This window comes from Chiroxiphia lanceolata, chromosome 3 (assembly GCF_009829145.1).
Source record: "Chiroxiphia lanceolata isolate bChiLan1 chromosome 3, bChiLan1.pri, whole genome shotgun sequence".
In the NCBI taxonomy this organism is placed as follows: domain Eukaryota; kingdom Metazoa; phylum Chordata; class Aves; order Passeriformes; family Pipridae; genus Chiroxiphia; species Chiroxiphia lanceolata.
In genome coordinates, this window is record NC_045639.1 from 79,360,536 (window position 1) to 79,385,376 (window position 24,841).

General features: G+C 43.8%; 1 protein-coding gene across 9 annotated transcripts in view; it reads left to right on the forward strand.

Moving 5' to 3' along the window:
• BACH2 (BTB domain and CNC homolog 2) overlaps window positions 1–23,670 on the forward strand; it is a 190,011-nt gene extending 166,341 nt beyond the window's left edge. For 8 of the 9 annotated variants that reach the window (XM_032683381.1, XM_032683380.1, XM_032683383.1 and 5 more), the window contains 3 exons: window positions 3,707–5,251; window positions 14,138–14,344; window positions 20,641–23,670. In XM_032683381.1, coding sequence (XP_032539272.1) covers window positions 3,707–5,251; window positions 14,138–14,344; window positions 20,641–21,120 — 2,232 coding nt within the window. In that variant the 3' untranslated portion in view covers window positions 21,121–23,670. Of the gene's footprint in view, window positions 1–2,260; window positions 2,371–3,706; window positions 5,252–14,137; window positions 14,345–20,640 lie in introns of all 9 variants that reach the window. The other variant, XM_032683386.1, reaches the window with a different exon arrangement.
• Window positions 23,671–24,841: the final 1,171 nt, after the last annotated feature.

Consider the following 24,841-nt stretch of genomic DNA (forward strand, 5'->3'; position numbering starts at 1 on the left):
ACTAGAAAAATGCTTTGCTAAAAATGCTCTATTTGCATCTGTAACGCTGCCTTCTTTACTAGCATTTCTCATTGCTCACTCTCTTTTCAGCTTCTTATTCTCCCATCTGACAGTGATCAACACTGTTTTCCTTGAATTAGCCAGTTTTTCATTAATGACACAATACTAAGCAAAGAAGAAGGGAGGGTAGAGAGTATAACAATAATACAACTGTTTCTCCAAAAGGAAGAAGCTTTACCCAGAATGCATCAAGGAAATATAATGAGAGATGATGGAGGAAAATAAGGGAAATATTTCCTCACAAGAAGGTTTTAAGTAGAGTCTGGCAATGATCTCCCAAAGGAAGTAGTGGAAGTCTGGTCACTTAAATCAATTAGGACTAACCAGAGCATTGCGCTCCACAGGACTCTGTAAGGAGAAAAGCAGTGTCAAACTGAAATAAAATAGATTTTGCGTGCTTATTTTCTGCAGGGCTGCTGCAAGTATTTTGCTGGTAAATTCAATATGGCTAATGCTGATTAACAAGTCTCTTGATGGTGATTATATCATTGCATTATTTCCAGCCCTCTCCTCAATATCATAAACTCATGAGGGTATGGACATACAGAAAACATCCCCTAGCTCAACTAGCTCAGTCTGAAAGACACAAGGCAGATAAAGGACTGGAGAAGTTGTTCTCTTTCACCTTAGCATTTGTCAGGCTTGTTATCTCCAGAATGCTGAATGGACATAGACCTCTATACTGCACACTGAACAAGGTGTCCCTTTGGCAGGATGGCAGGAGCTGCACATGGACTTGGTTTCTTGGATTGCTGTAGAGCAAGAAGATGTGCCACATGGCTTAGGTAGGGCTACGGTATCCGTGTCCTCTGTGCACCAGGTGTACAGAAGGGTTTAAATGCATACGAGACCAGCTGGGCACAAAAGCAAGACAAGTAAAGTGATTTGTCCTCAGTCTTGGTGGGCTGTTTGGCATGTTCCAAGTACACAGAAGTCCTCTACTGCCCTGTCTTGAGAGATAATGGAAAGAAATCAAGCCTCTGAGAAGCCGATATCTTTGCTTTGCTTTTCTCTCTGTGTGGGCATTGTTGTTTTATTATGTGTGTTTTCCCTTTTCTCTGTTTGGTTTTCTAGAAGCCAGTCAATTCCATTTAAAAAATAGAAATGGGTAGAAATTGGAATAAGCCAAAGGGATTGAAAGGCAAGGAAGCAGTGACTTGTGTATGAGCTTGGACAAGGTGCTGAGTGGAGGTTTCTGTAAATTGACCTGCCTGCTTAAACATTAATTTATATGGAAAATAGGGTTTAAAAGCAAACAGCTCTTTGACATACGGCATCTTATTTACAGTAAGGAAAACAAATAAGCTGGGATTGTTGCTGGGGTTTTACCCATCCAGCAAAGGTCTCTCTCACATGTAAATGGAGACTGTTACATCAGAGAAATTATCCATTTCCTTCTGCAAATGCAGATCAACTTGTTTTCACCAGCTTTTTTCACTGGGATGCATCAGTCAGATCAAATAATTTTAAAAGACTGTCCTTATCTCTTCCTAGAGAAATGTGTGTGTCATAGTAGTACATGCAGCTTCAAAGCCTTTTCTTTCCCACTCCAGTGACTCGATTCCAGCCTTTCTGCCAGAATGCATCAGATGCAAGCAGTCCCAAAACTGGTGGGGCTGAGGCAGGGGACCTGACACAGGATCCAAATCAATATTTAGACAGCTTCAGGCAGCAGAGCTTGCGCTGGCTTTCACACTTGGCAGCAAGCTTTGTACCCATTTGTTTCCGAAGTTATTGTTTGTGCAGTTTCAAGCATTGGCACTAGAGAGATTTCTCCCTGAGGGCAATGACAAGCGCCTGGTGTTTGAAAAGAAACTTTCCCCTTTTGGATCTGAAGATTGCGAGAGTAAAAGTTGTGTCACTGGCTAATGTCTCGTAAGGAAGTAAAGGCACAGATTTTCATGGGGTTTTCATAATCCTTCACTTGTATCTATTGGGCATCGTGGGGAGCCCACAGCACAGTCTCAGGCTCTGCTCCTGATGCATCCAGCACAGAACAGCTCTACCCGCTGTGTTGCTGCTGTTTGTTATCATGGCGATTTACTTGGTGCAAAAACCTGAGTCAGCGTGGGACACAGCCTTGCTGTGGAGTTGTATGAGTCAGCCCGAAGCTCTGCAGAGTGCCTGCGCTGGGGCGGCAGGCAGGCAGGCAGGTGAAACCCTGGCCCAGCACAGAAAATAATTTTAATTTGCTTTCCAGCCATTCCACCTAGTGGCCAAATGATACCACTGCCAGGAGAGCTGGATTTGTGTTTCAGAGTCCCTCCAGACCTACACTGCCGCTGTGGAGCTTACAAGATATGCAGGAATGTAAGCCCCCACACTGAAGATCTTACCAAACATCAGCCTGCAAGTAGCTCATTAAGTTCCCGAGCAATTTTGTTAATCATGCCGCATAGATAAAATGCAGATAGGCCTTTAGTGAGCTGATAATCTAACAAATAGGCAGAAAGTGTAACACTGATAACGCAGAGATCAGTTTAATAGCCAGCTGTAAATCTTGGTAATTCTGTACCAGAGGCATATTGTAAAACAGGAATGTGTAAGTACATGCATGAAAATGCACTGTTTCTTAAAATAGCAGATACAGCAGTAATATTATGTATGGAAAAGCTATTGGGAGCAATTTTAGAGGTGTTTTAAAATATTTTTGTCTCCATCAAAGTCTGCACCACTTGTGGTATCTTCATAATCCAGCATCACAAGTACAGGTCTATGAGTAACAAAGGCTTGTTTCTGGAAGTCAAGATTTTCTATAAAGATCTATGAACTCTACCACTGGTCCTGAGGCAGTGTAGGGAATTTATAGGCTTTTTGTTGAGATGAACCAAATTATTCACTCAGATACATGCTAGTCACGAATCAGACTATCTCAAATTCATGGCCTGATGGCTCGCCAACCTCTTGAGCACCTTCTTGATTGGTGGCATTAATTCAATTGGAAGCACAGGGAAAAGCAACTCACCTTCAGAGTATCCTATATCCCATACCATATTCCATACCATCCTGATTATATCCTTCTGAGGAGCTGGGAAATGTGAGTTTAAATCCCGACAGCCTGGGAAAGGGACTGCATCTGCTTTCTAGGTCCCTCTTCTGATCTTTAGGCCATTTTGCAAAAGGGAACATCAGTGCTTCCTCTTCTTGTTTGTTTGAAAAGAGGAAACTGAGCTGGGAACACGTACCACTGACATCTATATCCAAAAAGAGGTTGCAGGCCATGCATCCCAACCTCACATAGGCATGCAGGTGCTGGCTGCACTGCTTCCCGTCTAGATGCCTTTCCTTGGTATGCAAAGCACAGGGAACTCTGATTTGTGAAATCTACTTGCAAGCTAGGCAAGAAGTTGTCTTGGTGAATTGAGACTGAAGTGACTTGCCAGGGTCATGTAGCAGGTGGTTGGTGCAATGGGAAAGGGACTGCATCTACTTTCTAGGTCCTGTATAATGATGTACAACATAAAGGGAGCAGTGCTAGTTACTGAATGTAGCATCATTGCTGGTGTGATAGAAGAATAACTGGTGCTGAGCTGTATTTATTTCTGAATGCCAGATCTGTTAGGTTATCTTAACTACATGATGAATGAGTTGGGATGATAACAAGAGCTGATGGTAACACTGGCAATTTCCCTCTCTTTTTTTGCAGGTCACTGTCAGGGGATTTGGTCCATTGTTACAGTTTGCCTATACTGCTAAGCTGTTACTCAGCAGAGAAAACATCCAGGAGGTCATCCACTGTGCGGAATTCCTGCGCATGCACAACCTGGAGGACTCCTGCTTCAGCTTCCTTCAGACACAACTGCTGAACAATGAAGATGGCCTGTTCCTGTGCAAAAAAGATACCACCTGTCAGCGCATGCACGATGAGGAGAACTCGGATGGAGATGAGGAGGAGACGATGGAATCGGAGACATCAAAAATATCTTGCCCAAGAGAGAGGATGCACCAAGAGCCCTTCAATTTTGAAACCACTGTTGCTGGAGCAGACAAAGGGGAAGGGATGCTGCCTGACTCTGACATGCTGAGAGATAGCAAGGACAATTTAGATAAAGATGCAGTAACACGGTACCCCAGATACAAGAAATACCAGCTTGCTTGTACCAAGAATGTCTACAACACATCACACATCAGTACCTCAGGTTTTGCAAGCACATTCAGCGAAGAGAGCTCTGGAAATGGCCTCAAATCAGGACTTGCTATGGGCCAGATAAAAAGTGAGCCTCAGAATGAAGAGAACGATGAAGAAAGCATCACACTTTGCCTGTCTGGAGATGAACCTGACATCAGGGATAAAGAAGGGGATGTTGAAATGGACAGGAAACAGCCAAGCCCCACTTGTGTCGACAGGCCAAAAAGTGGGTCTTCTCCTTCTTGCTTGCGATCTTTCTTCAACAGAACAAAAAGCATGGATTTGGTTGGCTTCCCCAGCACTTCCCAACAGCACTTTGGCAGGAGTCCAGCATGCCCTTTTGAAAAAGGGACAACTCAGGGTGACCACAAAACTGATTACGTCCCTTTCACAGGGAACTATGGACAGTCCCATGCCATGCAGAAGGATGCTTCCAACTTCACAGTGGGATCGCCGCTCAGGGGGCCCGGCTTTGAAACTCTCTGTAAGCAAGAAGGGGAACTGGACAGGAGGAGTGTTATATTCTCTTCAAACGCTTGTGACCAAGTAAACACTTCAGTGCATTCATATTCTGGTGTGAGCAGCTTGGACAAAGACCTCACTGAGACTGTGCCAAAGGGTCTGTGGGCTGGCAGTAGCCAGTCTCTCCCCAGCTCCCAGACCTATTCGCACAGCGGACTGACAGCTGATCACTTGCCAGGAAGGATGCGGCCGAACACCAGCTGTCCGGTGCCAATTAAAGTTTGCCCTCGCTCTCCTCCTTTGGAAACCAGAACCAGGACCTCCAGTTCATGCTCTTCCTACTCGTATGCAGAGGACGGCAGTGGTGGCTCTCCCTGCAGTCTGCGTCTTTGCGAGCTCTCCTCTTCCCCTTGCTCCCAAGGCCCCCGATTCCTGGCACCCGAGCACCAGGAGCCAGGAGTGGTGGGGGATGGATTGTACAACCCGGTCCGAGCCCAGATTAAATGTGAGCCATCCTATGGAACAAACTCCAGCGATGAGTCTGGGTCATTCTCAGAAGCAGACAGTGAATCATGTCCTGTGCAAGACAGAGGGCATGAGGTAGGGATTTAAGATAAGTACATATTACCACAGTTGTTGTGACACAATTAATCGCTCCTTGATTCTCTCAAATGACTTTGCATTTCCCCAGCACTTTCTTTGTTTATAGCGGCAAAGAGTAATTTCTGGTTATTCCCTCATCAGCTGAGTGCACATGATTGACTTCACATAAATAGGTCTGCTTGACCTCCGTGGTGTTTGGCTCTTCTGAAAATTTGGGTATGGGACAATAGCAAACTGCTGAATGATGTGCACTGATGTGCTTAGGAGTCTGCTGGCAGTGCCCTGTCTTCCTCCCTCCCTTGCCCACTTGTGTGACAGAAAGCATTGTTCTTTATCCTTAATTTGCTGAGGTGGTTCCAGCTCCACCTGTTATTGCTGCTGGTGTCTGAGCAACCTCAGGTTGTGCCTTGGCTGACACTGAGGGTTGAGCAGCCCGCTTGAAGAGCCAGTGCTGCATATTGCTAACAGCTGGAGTACAGGAGGGAGATAGAGTGGGAGGAGAAAGAGGTGTGAAATTACTTAAACAGTTGCATAACTGGGCTGTGGAAACGGTATTCAAATCATCTTCCCTCTGTGTGTGTATATATGTGTGCACGTGTGTGTGTGTCACACACGCAGGTAGCGTGTTTTTGCCTCCATTATGTGACAACTTAGATCATGTTCCCTGCCTGTGACATTTTGTTTGGTGGTGAGTTCTGGCAGCCTTTGCATAAATGGTTTCAAAGAGAAGTTATTCTTTGATTTCCGGGACTGTTAAGGAAATGACAGGGGAATAATTTGGGGTTGAAGAGTGTCAATTCCCATGTAGTTCTCCCATGAGAGGAAAGAGAAAGAGAGGCCGCTCTAAAACTAGAGATGGGTCAGCTGGAGATGTTGCAGTGATAACTGACTAAGCGTGATGGAATAAGCTGTCTTTGTGAAGTCACTAGTTTGAGAGCAGGCTTAAATCATGGAGATGTGTTGCGGACCCCAGGAACTGAAAAAGATTGGATGTTTTCATAGAGCTTCATTAGGAAACTGCATGACCTAGAGTGCAGGTGGGTGAAATCACATATCAAATTCCTCTAGTAATGCTGAAACACTCTATATAGCTTGTGCTACAGCAAGTGCAAGTTTGGGGGGTTCATATGCTGACAGCACCCAGTTCAGAACCAGGTGGGCTTAGTTATGGAGTAGGAATGAAAAGAGTGGACTTTATCCCTCAGTCCTTATTCCACTACATCCCAGGCTCTGGAAGATGCCTTTCAGACAGATGTCAGTGGTTCCTTTAGTTGGCTGCTTAGCTCCAAGAAAGGGTTGAAGAGCCTGGGGAGCCTCTGGTGTCCTAATCCTTGGTCACACTGTACCAATGATTCTGAGAGGACAGTTCTTTGTCCTCATGTCCTCAGCTCGGGACAATGCAGAAGAGAAAGAAGTCTCCTTGGGAGGCTGCCTGAGATATTGTGAGTAGAACCTCATTCAAGAAGCCGTACGGCAGCTCTGCCTGGCCATACCAGGATTACTCAGTGAAGTCCTGCCTTTATGAGGAGCAGAAAGTAGCAGGGAGTGGGACTGAGGGGAGCATCAGGTCTCCAGCCATGTGTGGTGATTGCTCAGCAGAGGGTAATGCTCAGCATGAGGCAGCATAGAGGGCAGGAGTTTACCCTTTTTGGGATTGATGATTAATTAGCTGTCATAATTAGGTAATTCTGTGGAGATATGCTGCAGCAGAAGTGAACCTGGAAGAGTGAAATGAGAAGGTTATAGGGGACTGGTGGTGGTTTCCAAAAAAAAAAAAAGTATGCCAATATATTCAGGAGACCATGGATGAGAAGAGCGATATTTATGAGAGGAGAAAATAGGAGTCCATCCTGGTGTGCCACTGGTAGGCAGACATACCTGGTTCTGGGGCACTGCTAGGAAAGCACTGGTTCCACTCCTGGTTTTGCAGCTGGTTTCCTCCTGGGAAGACTTTCTGCACTGTGCTGAGCAAGTTTTCTCCCTGGGACTGCTGATATAGCTTTTTTATTATTATTATTATTTCCCGGAGCATTTTGATTAGGGCTGCTGGGCATTAAAAATGTGGTGAGAAAATTAATGCTCTGTGAGGTTGCACTACACTATCCTGAACAAGCCAAGGGTAAGCAGATCACACCAGTGCTTTGGTACAGATTTTGTCTGCAAAGCGATTTTTTAAAGGTCATTACCAATGCAAGAAAGGGCATTACAGCCTCACTGAACAATACTGTATTTATACAGTTACTTCAGGTGTGTATCGTGCAAGATCTGCTGCTGTGGGAACCTCTGTGAAGGATATCTTATACAAGAAATTTCTGCTGCTATTAGATATTTTCTACTGCCTTGTTTAAGTTGCTCTGCCTACTTTTAGCAGTTTGGCTGCAATTAAAACAGCAGGAGAGACTCACAACCATCTGTAATGTACAGCTTTCTGTCCTTCATCTCCCTGCAACTGCATGGCAATCTTTCTCTTTCCCGAAATTGTGGGTTTACCCTTGCTGTCCTGATGATTTCACAGACAGGTCCCTTTCCCCCTGCCATATCAGAACACATAGTGTTACTGGGCTTCTATTCAGAAAGCACGTGACACGCAGGTGCTTGCCCTTTTGGAGGGTGGCCATGCAAGCTCTTCTGCTGAGAGTGGGCTTTCATTTGGGTGGGACGGCCTGATAGGAATAAGCCTAGTGGACTCTGACCCTCAGTTATCTCAGGGCTGCTCAGTTTCCCTGGAATTTGGACCTTGTTGGTCTTAATTTGGGTCCCAGAGTGCCATCAATGCCAGAATTAATGTCACAAAACATCATTTGTTGATGTATGAGAAGTAAGTGAAAGGTTTCTTCTCTCTACTTTTTTTGGGCATTCTGCTTTCACACAGAGACAGATACCATTCAGGAGCACATGACCAAAGTTGCTTGCTGTCAAAAGTGCTCAGCATAAGTACCATTTTGGGTGAGAGTGACCCTGCTATGTCACCAGCCTCCCTGTCTTATCGGGGGTGCAGATGGCAGTCACAAGTGTCAGAGGAGGTGGTAGTCCTCATAACACCACTGGTAAATCTTCTCCAAGATGTCTTTGCCTATTATTTCCCTTCCTGGAGCCTCCAAGACTCCTCTGTGATCTCCCTTTGTTAAGGCTTTGTGATAAAAGCAGCAAGTGCAATGTAGGGTGTCCCCATGTTACAGAGTTGCAGGAACAGGGCTGTTACTTGAGCTATTGGGACTTTACAGAAATGTTTAATAGTTTGTGTTTCTCTTTTCACTCAGCTCTCTCAGGCCTCCACAGGTTGTTAAAAATCAGGTATTGGCATATAATACTAGAGAGATGATTTAAAGCTCAGTGCTTTGCATGTGGGTTCTGACAATCCTGCTTAAAATAGCAACAACAAAACAATAAGCCCTGAAATAATGAATTGTTGAGAAGGAAGTAATCTGTCAATCTGTTAACCTACTTAGGAACAGAAACTTCAGCACTACCTACTTTTCTTGATATTCCATTCCTTCAACAAGTATCTGTGTTTTTTTCTGCTAGAAAATTTGCAAAAAATATTGTACTACTGAACCAGTTAAAAAGAAATCTCAGCTCAGTCTAATTTGATGAGTTGAGTTTTCTTAGGAAAAGAATAAACAAGAGCAGGAGGAGGTAAGAGGTGGAGTTTTCCAAGAACTGTTACTATCTAGAGAATTGCATTCAATGCTTCTTTCATTTGTATTTCAAAAGAATTTCCCGCCTGGGTTAGTGGCTCACTTTTCAAAGAACATTTTCATAAAGACAAAGCTAATGAAATTAGACCATTGAGAATATTGTAGGTAAATAACCTTCAGTGAGAGTTGAAACCCCTCCATGTTAAGCAACAGGCAGCCACCCTTTCTCTGTTTCTCTGCTTCTCTGCTGATGCTTAGCAAAGTGCTGGAAGTCAAAGCCCCAGAAAAGAGGAGTAAACCAAAGTTGTTCTACCAGAAATCTACTGGAACTGTGCTGAGTTACCTAAGCTAAGTCTGCTTCAGTGCTAAGTCTGCTTCTACTTAGTGAAGGGTATTATATAGAAAGAAGAGTAACCAAGAAAAATACATGTGTTGACTTGCTTTGGTATATGGTATTTGGTGATCAGTCACCCCAGCTTTTCTGATTCTACTAGGTTTGCAAATTTGCAAATGACAAAATTACTTTGCATATTCTTTTCTGGTAGGTGTTCTCCTGACCAGGATCCTCAGTGGTATCACTGGGCATTGTGTTGGTCAACTTCTGGTTAAATGGAGTCTTGTCAGACATCGGTCTTGTAAAATAACCTTCATGGCAGTTTTGTTTTCTTTCCTCTCTTCAGTAGGAATGGTATCCATACTGGTAGCAGAGAATTACTGGATTACTGAGAGTTTGAAATTTCAGTAGGATCCTCTTTTAAACACTGCATTATTTCATTGCACCTACAGCCCGCAACCAATTCTGTTATGCCCTGATCTGAAGACCTTGTGTGGACTCTTGAAGGACTCTCTCATTTTTTAATTTCTTTTGTAAAAACAGATCTTTCAGAGAAATACTGCACTTTATCCCCCCTCATTTCACCGCCTGATCTGCCCTTCTTAAACCTATGGTTTCTGTCAGTGCTTCTGTGCTATCCCAAACATTTTAAACACCAACAGCGTGTGATCTGCATAAAAGTCCAAGTCACGGGCTAAAGGATGAGAACCTCATGCACATCTGATTGTTGAGTTAAAGCCCTCAGCTACAGGACTAGCCTGTTACCCACTTCTCTGAGGCAGGTGGCAAACCAAAAGATTACCCAGGCTGTCTTCACTCAGTGCATAGCAGTGCCCTCTCAGGCAGCATTTAGTGACCCGAACACCTCTAGTGGCCCTCTGGAGGTGAGGCCGGAGTTGACCCCAGGCAACTACAGGGCCATCAGTTGTCTTGCATGAGATAGAACATGCTATCTGCAGTGGGACCTGCTGATCTGAAATAGCATGTAGGCAGTTGAGCCCCTAACACAGGTGGACACACTTCAGCTCCTGCCCTGCGAGCTGTCTTTTCTGAATATTTGTGGAAGACAGACATGCATGCCAAGGAAGATACTTGGAAAAACAACATTGATTTGTTGGGCTCTTCTGTGTGAAGTAAATTACCCCTTTCTGCATCAAAAAAGCACTGACAGGATTCACCCCCTGTGATAGGTTACTTAAGTGGGTCCTGAGAGCCTTCCAAGGACCAGGCAATTTTAAGTGTCAGAGGATTTCAGTAACTGGCTTTCAATTTAAGGGCACTAAGGCAAGAGTTTTATTTCTTACAACTCTGGAGCAACTGACAAGGATTTTTAACTGCTTATAAAGGTCAGGCTGGTACTGTGAGTTCCCCCCTCCCATACCCCATACATAATGGTTACTTTTTCTTATGTCTAATATAGAAGTCCTTTTAGTTACTATGATGTTAAAGTTAGACTTGGGGAGTTCATTGTCTTTACTGGCACTTGACAGCTCAGGGGAGATGATGTCAAAATTTAAAGAGAGTGAAAAAGCTAATTTTATGCATGGGATAAAGAAATTCCCAATATTTTATTGTGAGTGGATACAAGTCCTCAGTCCTTTCCTTTATTACAGAGAAAAAGAGAGGGGGAGAGCAGCAGCAGCAGCAGTAACTAGTACAGTAGATGAGCAGCACAGCAGTAACTGGCATATGATCCAAGCTGGCACTAACTAGTGAAGCTTGAAGGAATTAATTGGTTATATATGGGCCTTGCATGTGCTGAGTCAGTGGCTGTCCCTGTCTGTCTACATCACTGCTCTCACTTAGCCACTCAAAGCAAGGACATTTACAGTGGCACCCTAATGCTACTGCAAGGGGGAAAAATGCCACAAAATCATAAACAGGTTTTCTTTTTCACCAGGGTGGATTGGTTGTCCTCTCAGGAATGCATCAGCCAGAGCTGGGGGCAATAGAGTCTGCAGTGGTCATAGAAGGTGCCAGTTTATTTGTTGTGCGGTGGAAAATGAACTGCTACTACTGCTGCTGCTGCTGGTGTAAAAATGCAGGGCAAGAGTAATTGTGTTCATAGGGAAGATTTTACAGCTCTGAGAGGCTAACTCTGGCTGGAGTAACTCCTGGAAGGAGCAGTGATCCCACTTACATTTCTAATTTGAAATAACCTGAACCAAAGAGTACACATTCATTTCCTATATAAAAATCATAGTTATTAGAAAGAAAATTTTATGAGACAACATACTCGCTGGGTTTTTCTTTCACATCTTAGAAAAGATTGTTCTTTTTCAGACACCTCGGGTAAAGTTTCTCTCACCTACCTCAGATACTGTGAGATACAGAATCTTTTCTGAGTCTCATCTCCACTCCTTCTGCAGCCAGGAGGGAGAAACATGCAATGCCATCTGAAGGCCTCCATGACAACAACAGAGACATGGACACTAAGTAGTTTCAACCCATCACTTCATGCAGCTCTACATGGGTCAGATGAATCCCACCCATTGCACAGTCGTAGGCTCTTGCAAAATGACTCACCACTCTGTTATGATAAATACCATCTGACAGTCTCACCCTGTGCAGATGTAAAACACCAGTAGCCTCTCACTGCAGCAATGCCCTGGTGCAGTTATTTGGCATCTGTGGCAAGGGTTTGGTGGTTTTGGGTTTTTTTCAGTTGACAGCTCTCTCGAAGAGGGAGACAGGCAATAAAAATGCTGTGAATGGTGAAGGAAATGAGTCTGACTCACTTCCACTCTCCCTTTCACGTTTTTAATCCTGCACAGTGCTGCCTATGACAGGAGTGGGATTATGCTGGGATTACTGATAGCAGTCTCTGGTCTGCTGTGTGGATGGTTTTCTTTTCAATCCTTTTTTTTTTTTTTAATGAATCTGTTTCTATTTATTTTTCCGTTTCCCTTCAGCAACTTCTGCCTGACAGATTTAAGTTTTTTCCCTTTCGTTTCCATTTCAGCTACAAGCACATATCCTCCTTGCAAGTAAATATGTTTTGGAAGGGAGAGGGAGGAAGAAATAAAGTTAACATCACTTTCCGCTTTGGTCTTAAGAAAATAAGGAAAAACTGGGAACATGAAAGGACTGATTTTGCAGTGAAACTGTGGTGTCTTTCAGAGGAAAGCACTGACTGTTTTTATTTTCAGACCCTGGTTGAAGCTTAAGAGAAAAGCAGGTGACACTGAGTTTATGTTGAGGCTTGGGAGGGGTATCAAACATTTCTTATCATTAGTTAGCGGTCTATAAACAAGGTGGTCTGCATCACTGCGCCTAAGGTCAGCATTTGTGTGTACAAGCAGGAATCTGGGGGGATTAGGGCAGTGTCTGGTGCTTCTTGCTCATTTAAATTGTCCTATCAAGTAGTGTGTTACGAAGGAGTGCCTGGACACATGCAGCAGAGGGGCATGAATGAATGTTCAGGGCGTGAAACCATCTGAAAGAATGTGCTAGGTGTTTGCACTGACTTTCACGTACCACAGGCTTGGAGATGCGCAGAGCAGTGATAAAATAGTACAAGAAAATGCCCAAGAATGGTCATAAACAAGGCGAGGAGCTCATTATCAGCAGGTCCAGGTCTTTGGTGAGGGTCTGTGACTGTCAGTGCCAGAGGCCACTGCTGTGTGTTGAAGTATCTGTGTCCTCAGCAAACTGTTCTGCTTGAACAACTCAGCTCTCTGATGAAGATAACTTATTTCTAATCCTTGTTGTTACTTTCTCTATCTCCAAATAATTAAAGTACACAGTGTGAAGACAATAGTGGGTTTAAATATCAAAGGAATCTTATCCTTGGCTGGAGCAACTTACCTTCTTTGGTGGCCTGCATGCAGAATACGGAATAGGGACAGAAATCTAGATATTTACTGCCATCTTTTGGGCAGTGTGGGTATGACTCAGAAAAGGAAAGGAGATCAGTCGAGTTATTTGTTTGCCGCCTCCTTCAGTTTTGTCAATTTTGGCCAACAGATACAACAATCTGCCAAGGAGCATCAGGCTTTTGGTAGTTATCAGTCTGGGGCTCCAAGTGAAGAAAGATTTTTGAGGAGAGGTGCTTACTTTGATTTTAGCAAGCTGATAGGTTTGCGGAAGAAAGGTTTTAAGCACATCCACCATTCTTCAGCTTTTGAGACAGTGTGTGTTCATTGCTTCAAACTGTTAGGAGCTTTGTGTTTTGCAGCCTTTACTGTGCTTTACTGCATAATTGGTAGAACTCCTGAAGTCAGAAACTGACTTTTTCAAGAAATACAAGTTCAGTGCTCTTTAATCTACAAAAATATTAGTGTCAATGTATATTGTTTTATTTCAAAATGTGTATATTTTAGCAGGATATTTTAGTAGGATATGCTTCATTACGCTCCTTTGACCCTTTCTTCTTATATAGTGTACTGCTCAGTTGAAATACTGATTAGGTGACCTTTCCTAATTGCAATACAGTATTTTTCATCCACTTGAGGTGTCAGGTTGCATTTTTAACCTCACACCTAATCAAACTTTCAGTCCTGCAGGCCGTGCAGAGACAGGTTTCCTGCTGTGGTAATAACCCCTTCCTTGAAACTAGTTTGAATTTAATTGCAGCGAGGTACTTCACTCTGTCCAAAAGGCCATGTCTCCTAGTGGACAGAGCCTTCTTTTAATGCATTGAGATCAGTTATTAGAGCTTTGTAGAAAGATGAAATTTTTATCTGGGATTCATCTATATTGCTGATTTAAGTACAATTATCGTCTGATTCTTACCATCTGGATCTCCACATTGTGCCACGAGGGAGTGTTAAAAACTTGCCCAATGTAAAACTTGGTGTGTTGTTTATTGAAGGGAGTGGCAGCATAATCATCCTTCCACTCACTGTTGTTCAGCTTGCACTGAGCAAACAGAATATGACTCTGTTCTTGTCTTGTGTTTGTTTGTTTTAGGTGAAACTTCCTTTTCCTGTTGATCAAATCACAGATCTTCCAAGGAATGATTTCCAGATGATGATAAAGATGCACAAGCTAACCTCAGAGCAGCTCGAGTTCATCCATGATGTCCGCCGGCGCAGCAAGAACCGAATTGCAGCTCAGCGCTGCCGCAAAAGGAAACTGGACTGTATTCAGAACCTAGAATGTGAAATCCGCAAGTTGGTGAGTTACGAGCTCTCACCACAGCCCTGCTCACCCTCGCTCAGCAGCTTGCAGGGCACCAACAGCAATTCCTGCCCGGAGTTTAGTGGGCTCAGTCAGTTTGTACACACATGAGCAGAACCACTAGAATGAAAATTTAATATGCAAAAATATATTGGCATGTGCATATATAATATATACAGAAAGCACAAAATTCCAGTGAAATGAGGCCTAAATATGTTTGTTTTTCTCAAGAGCAGGTTGTTGAGTGAGTTGGAAGAGGAGGGAAGCCTGTATCACAGCTTCCTTCTAGCAGTTTAACTTAACCCCGGTACTTACAATTTCATCTACAAAGGCATTTCCTCATCTCAGCCCCATTTTCTTGCCTAGCTACCATAACAATCTGTTGGTCAGGGATTCATGGAGTGCACAAAAGAGGTAGATATGAAGAGGCCTTCAGAGGTTGTCTGGTCCAAACAGGGCTGTGGCAAAGCCAGCTTCATCTCTATGTATTTTCTTACTCTTTGGCATGCTAGAAGGCAAGTCAGCATTTTCAGGACATTTCACTTTGCTGTACCTTTTCTTCAGCTCTTTCATCCACTGAGCAAATGACAGAAATGGCAAGGGAAGTGAAAAGCCAGGAATGTGAATATCCAGACAAGTGGGCATCCCTTGGTGTAGGTCAATGAACTAGCAAGGGTATGTTCCTCCTTGTCCCTGCTGTCTTGTTTCCTCTAATGCTCCTAGTGTTCCATGGAGTGAACTCCTCCTCATTTTTCAAGGAATCTAGAGTAGTCCACTGCAGAGAGAAGAGCAAAGTGTGCCCTACTCACTGGCCAGAGCATGTCAGGGGATGTCTCCTGTGTGCCAAGATGTCAGTGGACAGCGCTGCCACATTTTAATCTAAGATTAGAGTGAAGTGACTGGAGCAAGGCTGAGTGGCTGCTCAGAAAATTCCTCTCTCTTTCAGTCATGGTATGGACACCTCAGATGTGATTTGGGTGGCTAAACACAGATGTTTGCAATATAGACAGCTGCACTGGAGCTTGTTGTCCTGGTTGTCATTATAGTCGGTGTAGAGAAACTTGACCAGTCTTATTTGTCTCCTCCTACAGCAGAGGAGGTGACTTATTGTGCAGAAGTGCCTGTTCCTCTTCATCACTAAAGAAGATCACCCAGAGAGCCATGTCATGTACAGACCTCTTAACTATAGGCACTTTATGTGAAAAAACTCCCTTCCTTTGTGACAGTGCCCCTGTGGTCTGAGGGACTTGCTCCTGTTCCCCTGCCGTAGAATCATAGAATCACCCAGGTTGGAAAAGACCTCTGAGATCATCAAGTCCAACCCTGGATCCACTACTGCCGTGGTTACTAGACCATGGCACTAAGTGCCACATCCAGTCTCATCTTAAAAACCTCCAGGGACGGAGAATCCACCACTTCCCTGGGCAGCCCATTCCAATGGCTGATTATCCTCTCTGTAAAGCATTTCTTCCTAATATCTAACCTAAACCTCCCCTGGCACAGCTTAAGACCATGCCCTCTTGTCTCACTGATAGCTGCCTGGGAGAAGAGACCAACCCCCACCTGGCTACAACCTCCTTTCAGGGAGTTGTAGAGAGTGATGAGGTCTCCCCTGAGCCTCCTCTTCTACAGGCTAAACAACCCCAGCTCCCTCAGCCTCTCCTTGTGTTGGAGTCCCTTCACCAGCCTTGTTGCTCTTCTCTGGACCTGCTCCAGCACCTCAATATCCTTCCTGAACTGAGGGGCCCAGAACTGGACATAGCACTCCAGGTGTGGCCTCACCAGTGCTGAGTACAGGGGAAGAATCACTTCCCTGGTCCTATTGGCCACACTGTTCCTGATCCAGGCCAGGATGCCATTGGCCTTCTTGGCCACCTGGGCACACTGCTGGCTCATGTTCAGCTTCCTGTCAATCCAAACTCCCAGGTCCTTTTCTGCCTGGCTGCTCTCCAGCCACTCTGTCCCCAGCCTGTAGTGCTGTATGGGGTTGTTATGGCCAAAGTGCAGGACCCAGGCCCCAACTTGGCCTTGTTGAACCTCATCCCGTTGGAATCAGCCCAACTCTCCAGTCTGTCCAGGTCCCTCTGCAGAGCCCTCCTGCCCTCCAGCTGATCGACACTCCCCCCCAGCTTGGTGTCACCTGCAAATTTGCTAATGGTACACTCAGTCCCCTCATCCAGATCATCAGTAAAGATATTAAACAGAACTGGGGCCAACACTGATCCCTGGGAGGCACCACTAGTGACCGGCTGCCGACTGGATGCAGCACCGTCCACCACCACTCTCTGGGCCCGACCCTCCAGCCAGTTCCTAACCCAGCATAGAGTTCCCCTTTCCAAGCCATGGGCTGCCAGCTTTTTCAGAAGAATGCTATGAGAGATGGTGTCAAAGGCTTTGCTGAAGTCCAGATAGACCGCATCCACAGCCTTCTCCTCATCCACCAGGCAGGTCACCATCCCTTACCCATTGAGAAAGTAAGCTGGTACACAGCGAAAAAAGGCTTGAGACAAGGATTATGGAGGAAGACATGTCTACAGGGTGTCATTCAAAAGAAGAAATGCAACACTGGAATTTCGAAATAGGTTAAGACCTCCTCAGCTGTTTAAAAGTCCTAAAAGCTCTCTGAGATGTCAGAAACAATATAATAGTGTAAGTTCAGCTGTTGTGAGAAGTGTGAGTGTGCAGCATGCAAGACTGGACAGTTTGATTGCATTATGAAGCATAGTTTAGGAGTCCAGCATTAAATTCAGCCTTTGAATATCCGAGGGTTTGAGTGATAAATTAGTTCATTCACAGAGATAAAACAAAGGAGCTGAAGTTGATTTCCTTACTGACATCTCTGTGTACCCAGCTTCCATTAAAATTAAAGGTTAATTGGGGTCCTTGATTTAGATGTCTGGGTGCACATTTAAAACATTCTCCGTTTTAGCTGAACATGGTGGGTCTGGGGAGAGGGATACTTCTTGTCATAACAGGTTGCATGTTGCAGATGGCCTTTAGTATAGGCTTCATTGTGTTTCATTCTCTGCGCAAGCTGTAGCAAACATAGTGTGAAAGAGGCAGAGATCTGTTGGAAGCAGCTGAGTTACCATCACCTCAAAAATGGCAGAAAGCCGCATGACTTTGGGTTACTCGCTTGCTGCCTCTGCCTGTCTGCTTCCCATCTGTAACAGGGAGGTGACACTGACCTCACAAGCTGGTTGGGAGACTTAAAGCATCAAGGCTTGCAAAGCCTTCAGATGCTGTGATGCTGAAGCCCTGGGGGAAGAAAAAGAAACAAAAGTCAAAACATTGTTGAGAGTAGTACTCCACTGATGCAAAACAAACAAAACATCAAAGATAAACAAAATAGTGAGCAACTGCTTCCTGAAATGAGTATAATCTACAGTGTATACAGGGTGACTCAGAGGTTTTTCAGGGTGAAAGAGCGGCTGCTCATCCATGTTGTCAGGAGAAGCAGATCCAGTCTTGGCTGCACATGCCCATCCCTCTACACTGAGCCGATGATGGGGAGGAGTACATGTCTCTCGCTCTCCAAGCACGAGGAGCAGTACTCTAAGAGCTGGACTAACAGCAAGGGGTGGGAGCAGCTTGATACCTGTAGCCTTCACTTGAAAATTAATTTGGGTTTGTTGACCTTATGTAATCCTGTGACATTACTATTATTGTCTGACATAATCAACTGTGGATAGACAAAAGAAATTTTTTAAGTCCTCTCTCCAGCACACACACACATCTTAGGGAAATGAATGAAAGGCATATGAGTGACCTTGTGGGTCTGATCCCTGCTGAATTTCAGGAATCAAAAACCCTATGAGGTGCAGGATTCTTCCAAAGAAATGTTGACATTTCTATTTAGCAAGATAGACTTAAGTATGTAGCAATATGCAGTAAGTGAAGGAAGTAGGGAAGGCACCCTGCTGGACCTGTTTGCAAACAGTGAAGTGATGGCTGGAGGCCATCTTGGGCACAGTGATCACAAATGATAGAATTTTTGATTGTTGCAGAAGTAAGAAGGAGGGTCAACAGAACTGCCATCTTGGACTTCCAGAATGCAGACTTTGACCTGTTTAGGAGAGTCCCTTTAGAGGCAATTCTGAAGAGCAAAGGAGTCCAGGAAGGCTGGACATTATTCAAAAAGGAAATCATACAGGCTCAGGAGCAGTCTGTCCCCATGTGCCAAAAGACAAGCCACTAGGGAAGACCAGCCTGGCTGAACTGAGAGTTTTTTGGCTGGAACTCAAGGTACAAAATGCCCCTTTGAAAGAAGGGGCAGCAACTCGAGAGGACTACAAGGATGGCATGAATTTATACAGGGAGAAAATGAAAAGGGTAAAAGGCCAACTAGAACTTCATCTAGCTACTGCTATAAAAGACAATAAAAATGTTTTTGTAAATACGTCATCAACAAAAGGAAGGCCAAGGAGAATCTCCATCCTTTATTGGATGCAGAGGAAACACAGTGACAAAGGAAAAGGATGAGGTACTTAATGCCTTCTTTGCCTTAGTCTTTGATAGTAAGACTAGTCATTCTCCAGGTACCCAGCCCCCTGAGCTGGAAGATGGGAACAGGGAGCAGAATGAGCATACAACACATGATTACTGGAAATTCCTTTGTCATCTTTTGTCCACTTTGTGACCAGTAATTTCCAGTCTCCTAAACTACATAATGGTATTGTGGTTTAAGAGTTTTTCATTTGGTTGCATCCTTTTTATGAAAGACCCCTTTTCCCCCTGTGCTTACTTCCTGTAAATCACCCATCTTCTTGACACAGATGGTTTCACAGCAGATAGTGAGTGAAATGGTTGTATCCTCTGAGTTTGATAGGTAATTTTTTTTGCCTGCTTTCCTTCACTCATCCATCTACCCACTCATATTCCTTTTTTTCCCTGCAAACTCACAGCATATTCTCTTCCATAATTCATTATCTCAAGATGTACTTGAGCATCTGTTTATTTTTTTATTATTTTTATGCTTTCTTGATAGATTTATCAATATTTTAGCAGTTGGTTCTTTTCCTGTGCACTGCTCTCTTTTACGTTCGCACAGCTGTATGCTTCCAGTGTGGGCTTTGGACCCAGGACAATACTATCCGCTGTCAACAACCCCCCGTAGTTGGATTATCTGAGTTGTGGAGTTTTCACACCTCAGATGCCAAGACATCTTGGGTTTAGCAGTGTTACTAGGTGAGATACGTGGCTGCGCTGCTTTTGGGGCCAGCTCAGCTCTGGAAATAGCTCTGGTACTCTACAAAATCTCATCTACTCTCTCGAGCTGTATGCCCACCTGCCTGAAACAGGAGATGCAGCAGGACCATCCCAGTTAGTCTGCACCGAGTCAACACCGGTTTTTAGAGATGTAACCCCAGGCTGGTCTGATTCTGTACCTAACCCCTCCAAATCTGCCTTCTGAGCACAGGGAGGGCAGCGCTCACCCCACAGTGAGGGCTTGCTGGCTGTGGGCCTTGCCAGTGCTTTGTAGGATGCAGAATAAACTGGGTTCCTTTTCCCATTTTTTAAATCCTGCGTGAAAAAATAAGTCCCACCATACTCTTTCCCTCTTCTTGCTCACCAGTAATGTCCTGCTTTTCACATGGTCCCCTCCAAGAATAACCTGCTGACATAGCGAAATTCTGAAAGTGCTCAAGCCAGATGTAGATAAGGGAGGACATTTGGGAACACAGGTGGCAAAGCCTGAGGAGAGCAAAGGAGGAATGATATTGAGCTCAAGCCCAGCCCATTAATCACCAGGGCATAAGAAAATGAGCCATGGTGCAGGCCACAGAGCACACTTAGATCCTCTGTTCTGAATAACATATCTCTCTCCCAGTGGTAACAGGGGTTTAACTGGTACATGGGCCAAAGCAGGTGCACCCAGCCTGAGGAACCAACCTGACAGTTAGAGGGTGAACTGAACATCTGCAGCATATTCTCACTTCAGGAACTAATCCCTGTTTTCTTGCTGTTTAGATGGGAAATGTCTTTTCTCCATCAAAATGTTTCATTTGGAATTCTTTTGTGTCCTCTGGTCAAGCAGCTTCAGTCTATAACGGGTGCTAACAGCCCCTTAGGAATAACTTGTGATTCTATCCTCTTCCAGCTCAAATGTTCTTCTCCAGATGTTTCCCAAACTGTAGTCCACACAGACCTGATGGTGGTCAAATACCTGATGTCTTGTGACTCTTCCTCCAGCCATGCAAAAATAACTGTGACATGTTGATGTTCTTCTTGGTTATGGCTGCATATGTGCCCAGAGTGAGCCCTCAGCCTAAGATGCCTTCTTTCTTTTTCAGGTGTGTGAGAAGGAGAAACTGCTCTCAGAAAGGAACCAACTGAAAGCAAGTATGGGAGAATTGTTAGACAACTTCTCATGTCTTTCCCAAGAAGTGTGTAGAGACATGCAGAGTCCAGAACAGATCCAAGCTCTCCACCGATACTGCCCCGTTCTGAGACCCATGGATCTACAGCCAGTCACCACCATCAGCCCCACCCCAGCTGGTGTGGAGCAGAGCCTGGTGACCTCCCAGTGCATCGGGGAAAGCATGCAGTGCTGCTCGGAGCAAGGCTCAGTGCAACTGGGAGCACCCTGGCTGCCTAATAACATCTCAGAAAATTGTTCGGCCGGCGGGGGGTTGGATGGAGCCGACACAGGTACTTACCCCGAGAGAGAGCTTCCACCAGAGCAGAGCAGCCAAACGGTCACGGTAGACTTCTGTCAGGAGATGACTGATAAATGTACAACAGATGAACAACCTAGGAAAGATTACACCTAGTGACTTGTAACCTTAACATTACACCTAGTCAGGTGTTCTTCAGTCAGCCAGTGGCAGGGTTCATTTGTTGTCTAGAAGAACGTATTTGGTGCACACTACAGTGGTCTTAGCAGCAATACTGTTTTTAAGTATTCCCTCCTCTCTACAAGCAGGAGTTCTCTTCACAATGGTGCTATCCCTTGCTCAGGCAGGGAACGAAGCAGTGGCAACACTGTCTGTTTTTGTATGTTGATTTCAATCTTAACAGGGATGGACATAACACCTCTGAGGACCCAACCGCAGCTTTTTTCTCAGTGGCCCATGTCACAAAACCCTAACTCAGGAATTTCCTCTGAATGTTCAATTTTTCATTGAAGACAGCTTCTTTACACATCAAAGTTTTATAGCTAAACTGTACATATTATATATAATATATATAAAATATATATATCCATATGCAAGAATCCCTGCATGCCTCAATTTTTCTCATCCTACAAACTGGAAGCTTTCATTTCTATTGTATAAACAAGTTCCAACATTCCTTTTTGTCTTCAATGCTAGAACTAGTTTGGTAACTTGTTACACGATAATTTTTTTCTCAGTTCGCAGTTCAGCAATATCATTCAATTTGTACTTATTTATAAAATTTTAATGTTGGAAACTTATTTGAGATATTATTATAGACAATTTTTTTTGGCACAGCCATTTTGTGCCACTTGGGCAATGTGGAGTTATTTTATTTTCTTGCAGATACTGTACAGTAATGGTCAACTTTGCCACTTGCACTGAGTTTCTGGTCAAACCTCTTTTCATAAATGAAGTCATGACTTCAGTATAACTTGAGTATATGGTTTTCTTTGCTTTATTGCTTAAAGGAAATAGAAAATTTTTAGCTGATAGACAAACACTCAGGAGCTCATTATGTAGTAAAAATGGTCTTGCCAAATACTGAATTCACTATACAATTTGTAAAGAGAATCTGCTTGAATTATTTTTATATTTAGACTTCTTTCTGTTTCACAAACCAAGTTTAAGTGCTGTTAATGATGCTTTTGGAGTTTTACAGGGGAAAGTATATTTCACTTTTTAGAGAAAAGTGTTTTTGACAACTGGATCGGTTCATCATACGTTCCACGAAGTAAAGCGAACGGAAATCACATCAATACACGTGGGGGCTTTTTCTCCAGCCCCACTCTGCATCCTTTACTCATGGAAGCAACTGCTGCTCTGGCTAGTCCCCAGAGCCTGACCTCAGCTGTCCTCAGACATTACCTGTTTTCCCCACCAGACCCAAGTTGCAGAGATGGATCTGGTGAAGTCAGTGATCCTGCCCAGGTAGGCGGAGTTGCAGGATCAGACCCCTAGTTGTTGACTTTGATTTCCTTACAGAAGTCCAGCTAGCACTGTATCCTCTAAGAGTAAAACCTACATTTGCCAACACCTGATTTGGTTGCTTACCCATCAAATTCTTGTGTTTCAGGATGCTCTAGTCCTGCAGCATTGCCCTCAGCACAAACTGCAGCTAAAAGAGCGCTGTCTCAAAAGAGGCTACTCAGTGAATTGGCTTAGTTGTAACTGTATTGGATTTGTATCTTACGCAATGTTGACTCATGTTATGACTGTTTGAGACAGCAGCTTTCCAAGCATAACATCTGTATGTACAGTGTAGACAGAAAAACAACCTCCTAATACTTTTTTAATAATTATTATTATTATTCTAAGTGTACTGAGTTTTTATTTTGTGGTTCTTTGCCCTACGTGTGCCAGGTTGCGTGGCTTTATCAGTGACAACTGTCATGTGCTTTACTGGCTGATATTGTTTGTTCTCGCTGAAAAAAAAATGACCAGCTGTTCACACCTGTTAAAAAAAAAGTGTGGGGAAGCAGCTTCTCAGAAGCACTAAGTGATAATGTGGTCTTCTGTGCTAACGTTTACACTAGAGGTGTGCGCTGGTGGTTTTTTGAGGCACTCAGTAGATCAGCATCTTGAACCCTGGAGGAGGAATCAGCTCCCTCTCTCCACTTCTTCCATCTTCAGACTGTGCTCATGGACCATCACCCACTCGCCACAAAGTCTTGCTTTTATCCTCTTCATCCAAACTATTGTAGCCAAGCTACTGAGGAGGAAATGCATATAGCATGTGCCATGTTTGTTGAAAATAGTTTTTTTCCCCGCATGTACAAAGAAAAACTAGTATATAATGTAGGAGAATATTTATGTTTAAGTATTAATCTTTACTGTACAAAATCCTTACCTTTAAATGTTAAAAAATATACAAATGCCATAAACTCCTAGTTCACACAGTTGAAAAAGGGGGAGGAGTTGTCCTTTTCTTTTTAAAAGAACTTAATCTAAAAATACCTGAACACTCCCCCCCCAGCCATCTTTTGCAGGTAACTGACTGAGAAGCTCTTTGGCGGGGGGGCAGGATTTGATTTTCCTTTGAATTTGTTGACGTTGCAAAGCAGTTCTGTGCTTCGCAGAGAAGTTTTGTTTCTATGAGACCATGGTGAAAGCTAGAATTTAAAACTAAATGTGAATCACATTATAGAGTCATAGCTACTGGGGGGGCTGGGGGTGGGCGGGAGGGAAGGGTCAACTGACACAGTATTTTAAAGATGTTTTTCTGTTGCCTTTTTTATTTTTAAGTGACCTCCTATATATATGAATAGATAGAATGTTTTCTGAGTATAAAACCAAGTTTTAACTTACTTCCTGACATGAAGATTTACTCTACTAACAACTCATGTGCAACTGGTACTCTTGACCTCATTCCAACGGTTTAAAAAACCCACACACACAACCCATTGCGCTGCAGCTCTTAGGTTTGACCTGGCCTCATACTGGTGCTGGGTCTCTTGATTTCATCTACCTTGGGAACTGATATTTAAAACCACTGCTCAAATAAGTGTCTCTTCCTCAACCTTTCTCTCGTCTCTCTTTCCCTCCCCTGCAAGCTTTTCTGGATGTTTGATTTCATTCTTTCCCATTAGAAGTGGCTGATTTTGTGTCATTGCTTCCTATATTTACATGTATCATGGTTTTTCAGTGGGGTTTTTTTGGTGGTGGTGGTGGTTGTTTTTTGTTTCTATTTTGTTTTGAGGTTTTTTGCTATTTCAAACCATGTGGCTTTCAAAGCAGTTACTGGGCTAATGTTAAAGGAAGATATCAGGAGAATTAGTTTCAGACCTGGACACCAGTTTACATACCCAACCATTCTTGTCTCGTGAGGTCAAACCAACTGACCACAAAATATCATTATAAAGAGGGAAAAAAACCCTGGCTGCAGTATTTATGAATTTTAAGAATGTGGCCAGTGGTCACTGTGATCTTCAGTAAAAATCTCTGCATTTGTCAGAGGACACATGCAGCATCTGTCCTGTTGGGCATTGCTTGGGAATGGCGTGGTGGGACCCCATCTCCCCGCTGAGCACTGCACCACTCTCATGGGCATGCGAGTCCTCAAAGCTCTGTCCAGTCTGTGTCTAGTCCTCCTTTTCCTCCTTTTTCTTGCTATACTTGTATTGCCAGGAAACCTGATTTCATTTAGGCTTGTTATGCTTTGTCGGGTGAGTACTACACTATATAATGTGTTTGTTTCTCTGCGTTCTCTAGGGGTGCCTTGAACACAATTAAAGCTCATTGCAAGCTGATTCTGGAACAAAAAGGTAGTGAAAAGATTAAAAAAAAATTAAAAAGAGAGGGAAAACAAAACAGAAAACGAGCAAAACAAAAGCAAAAA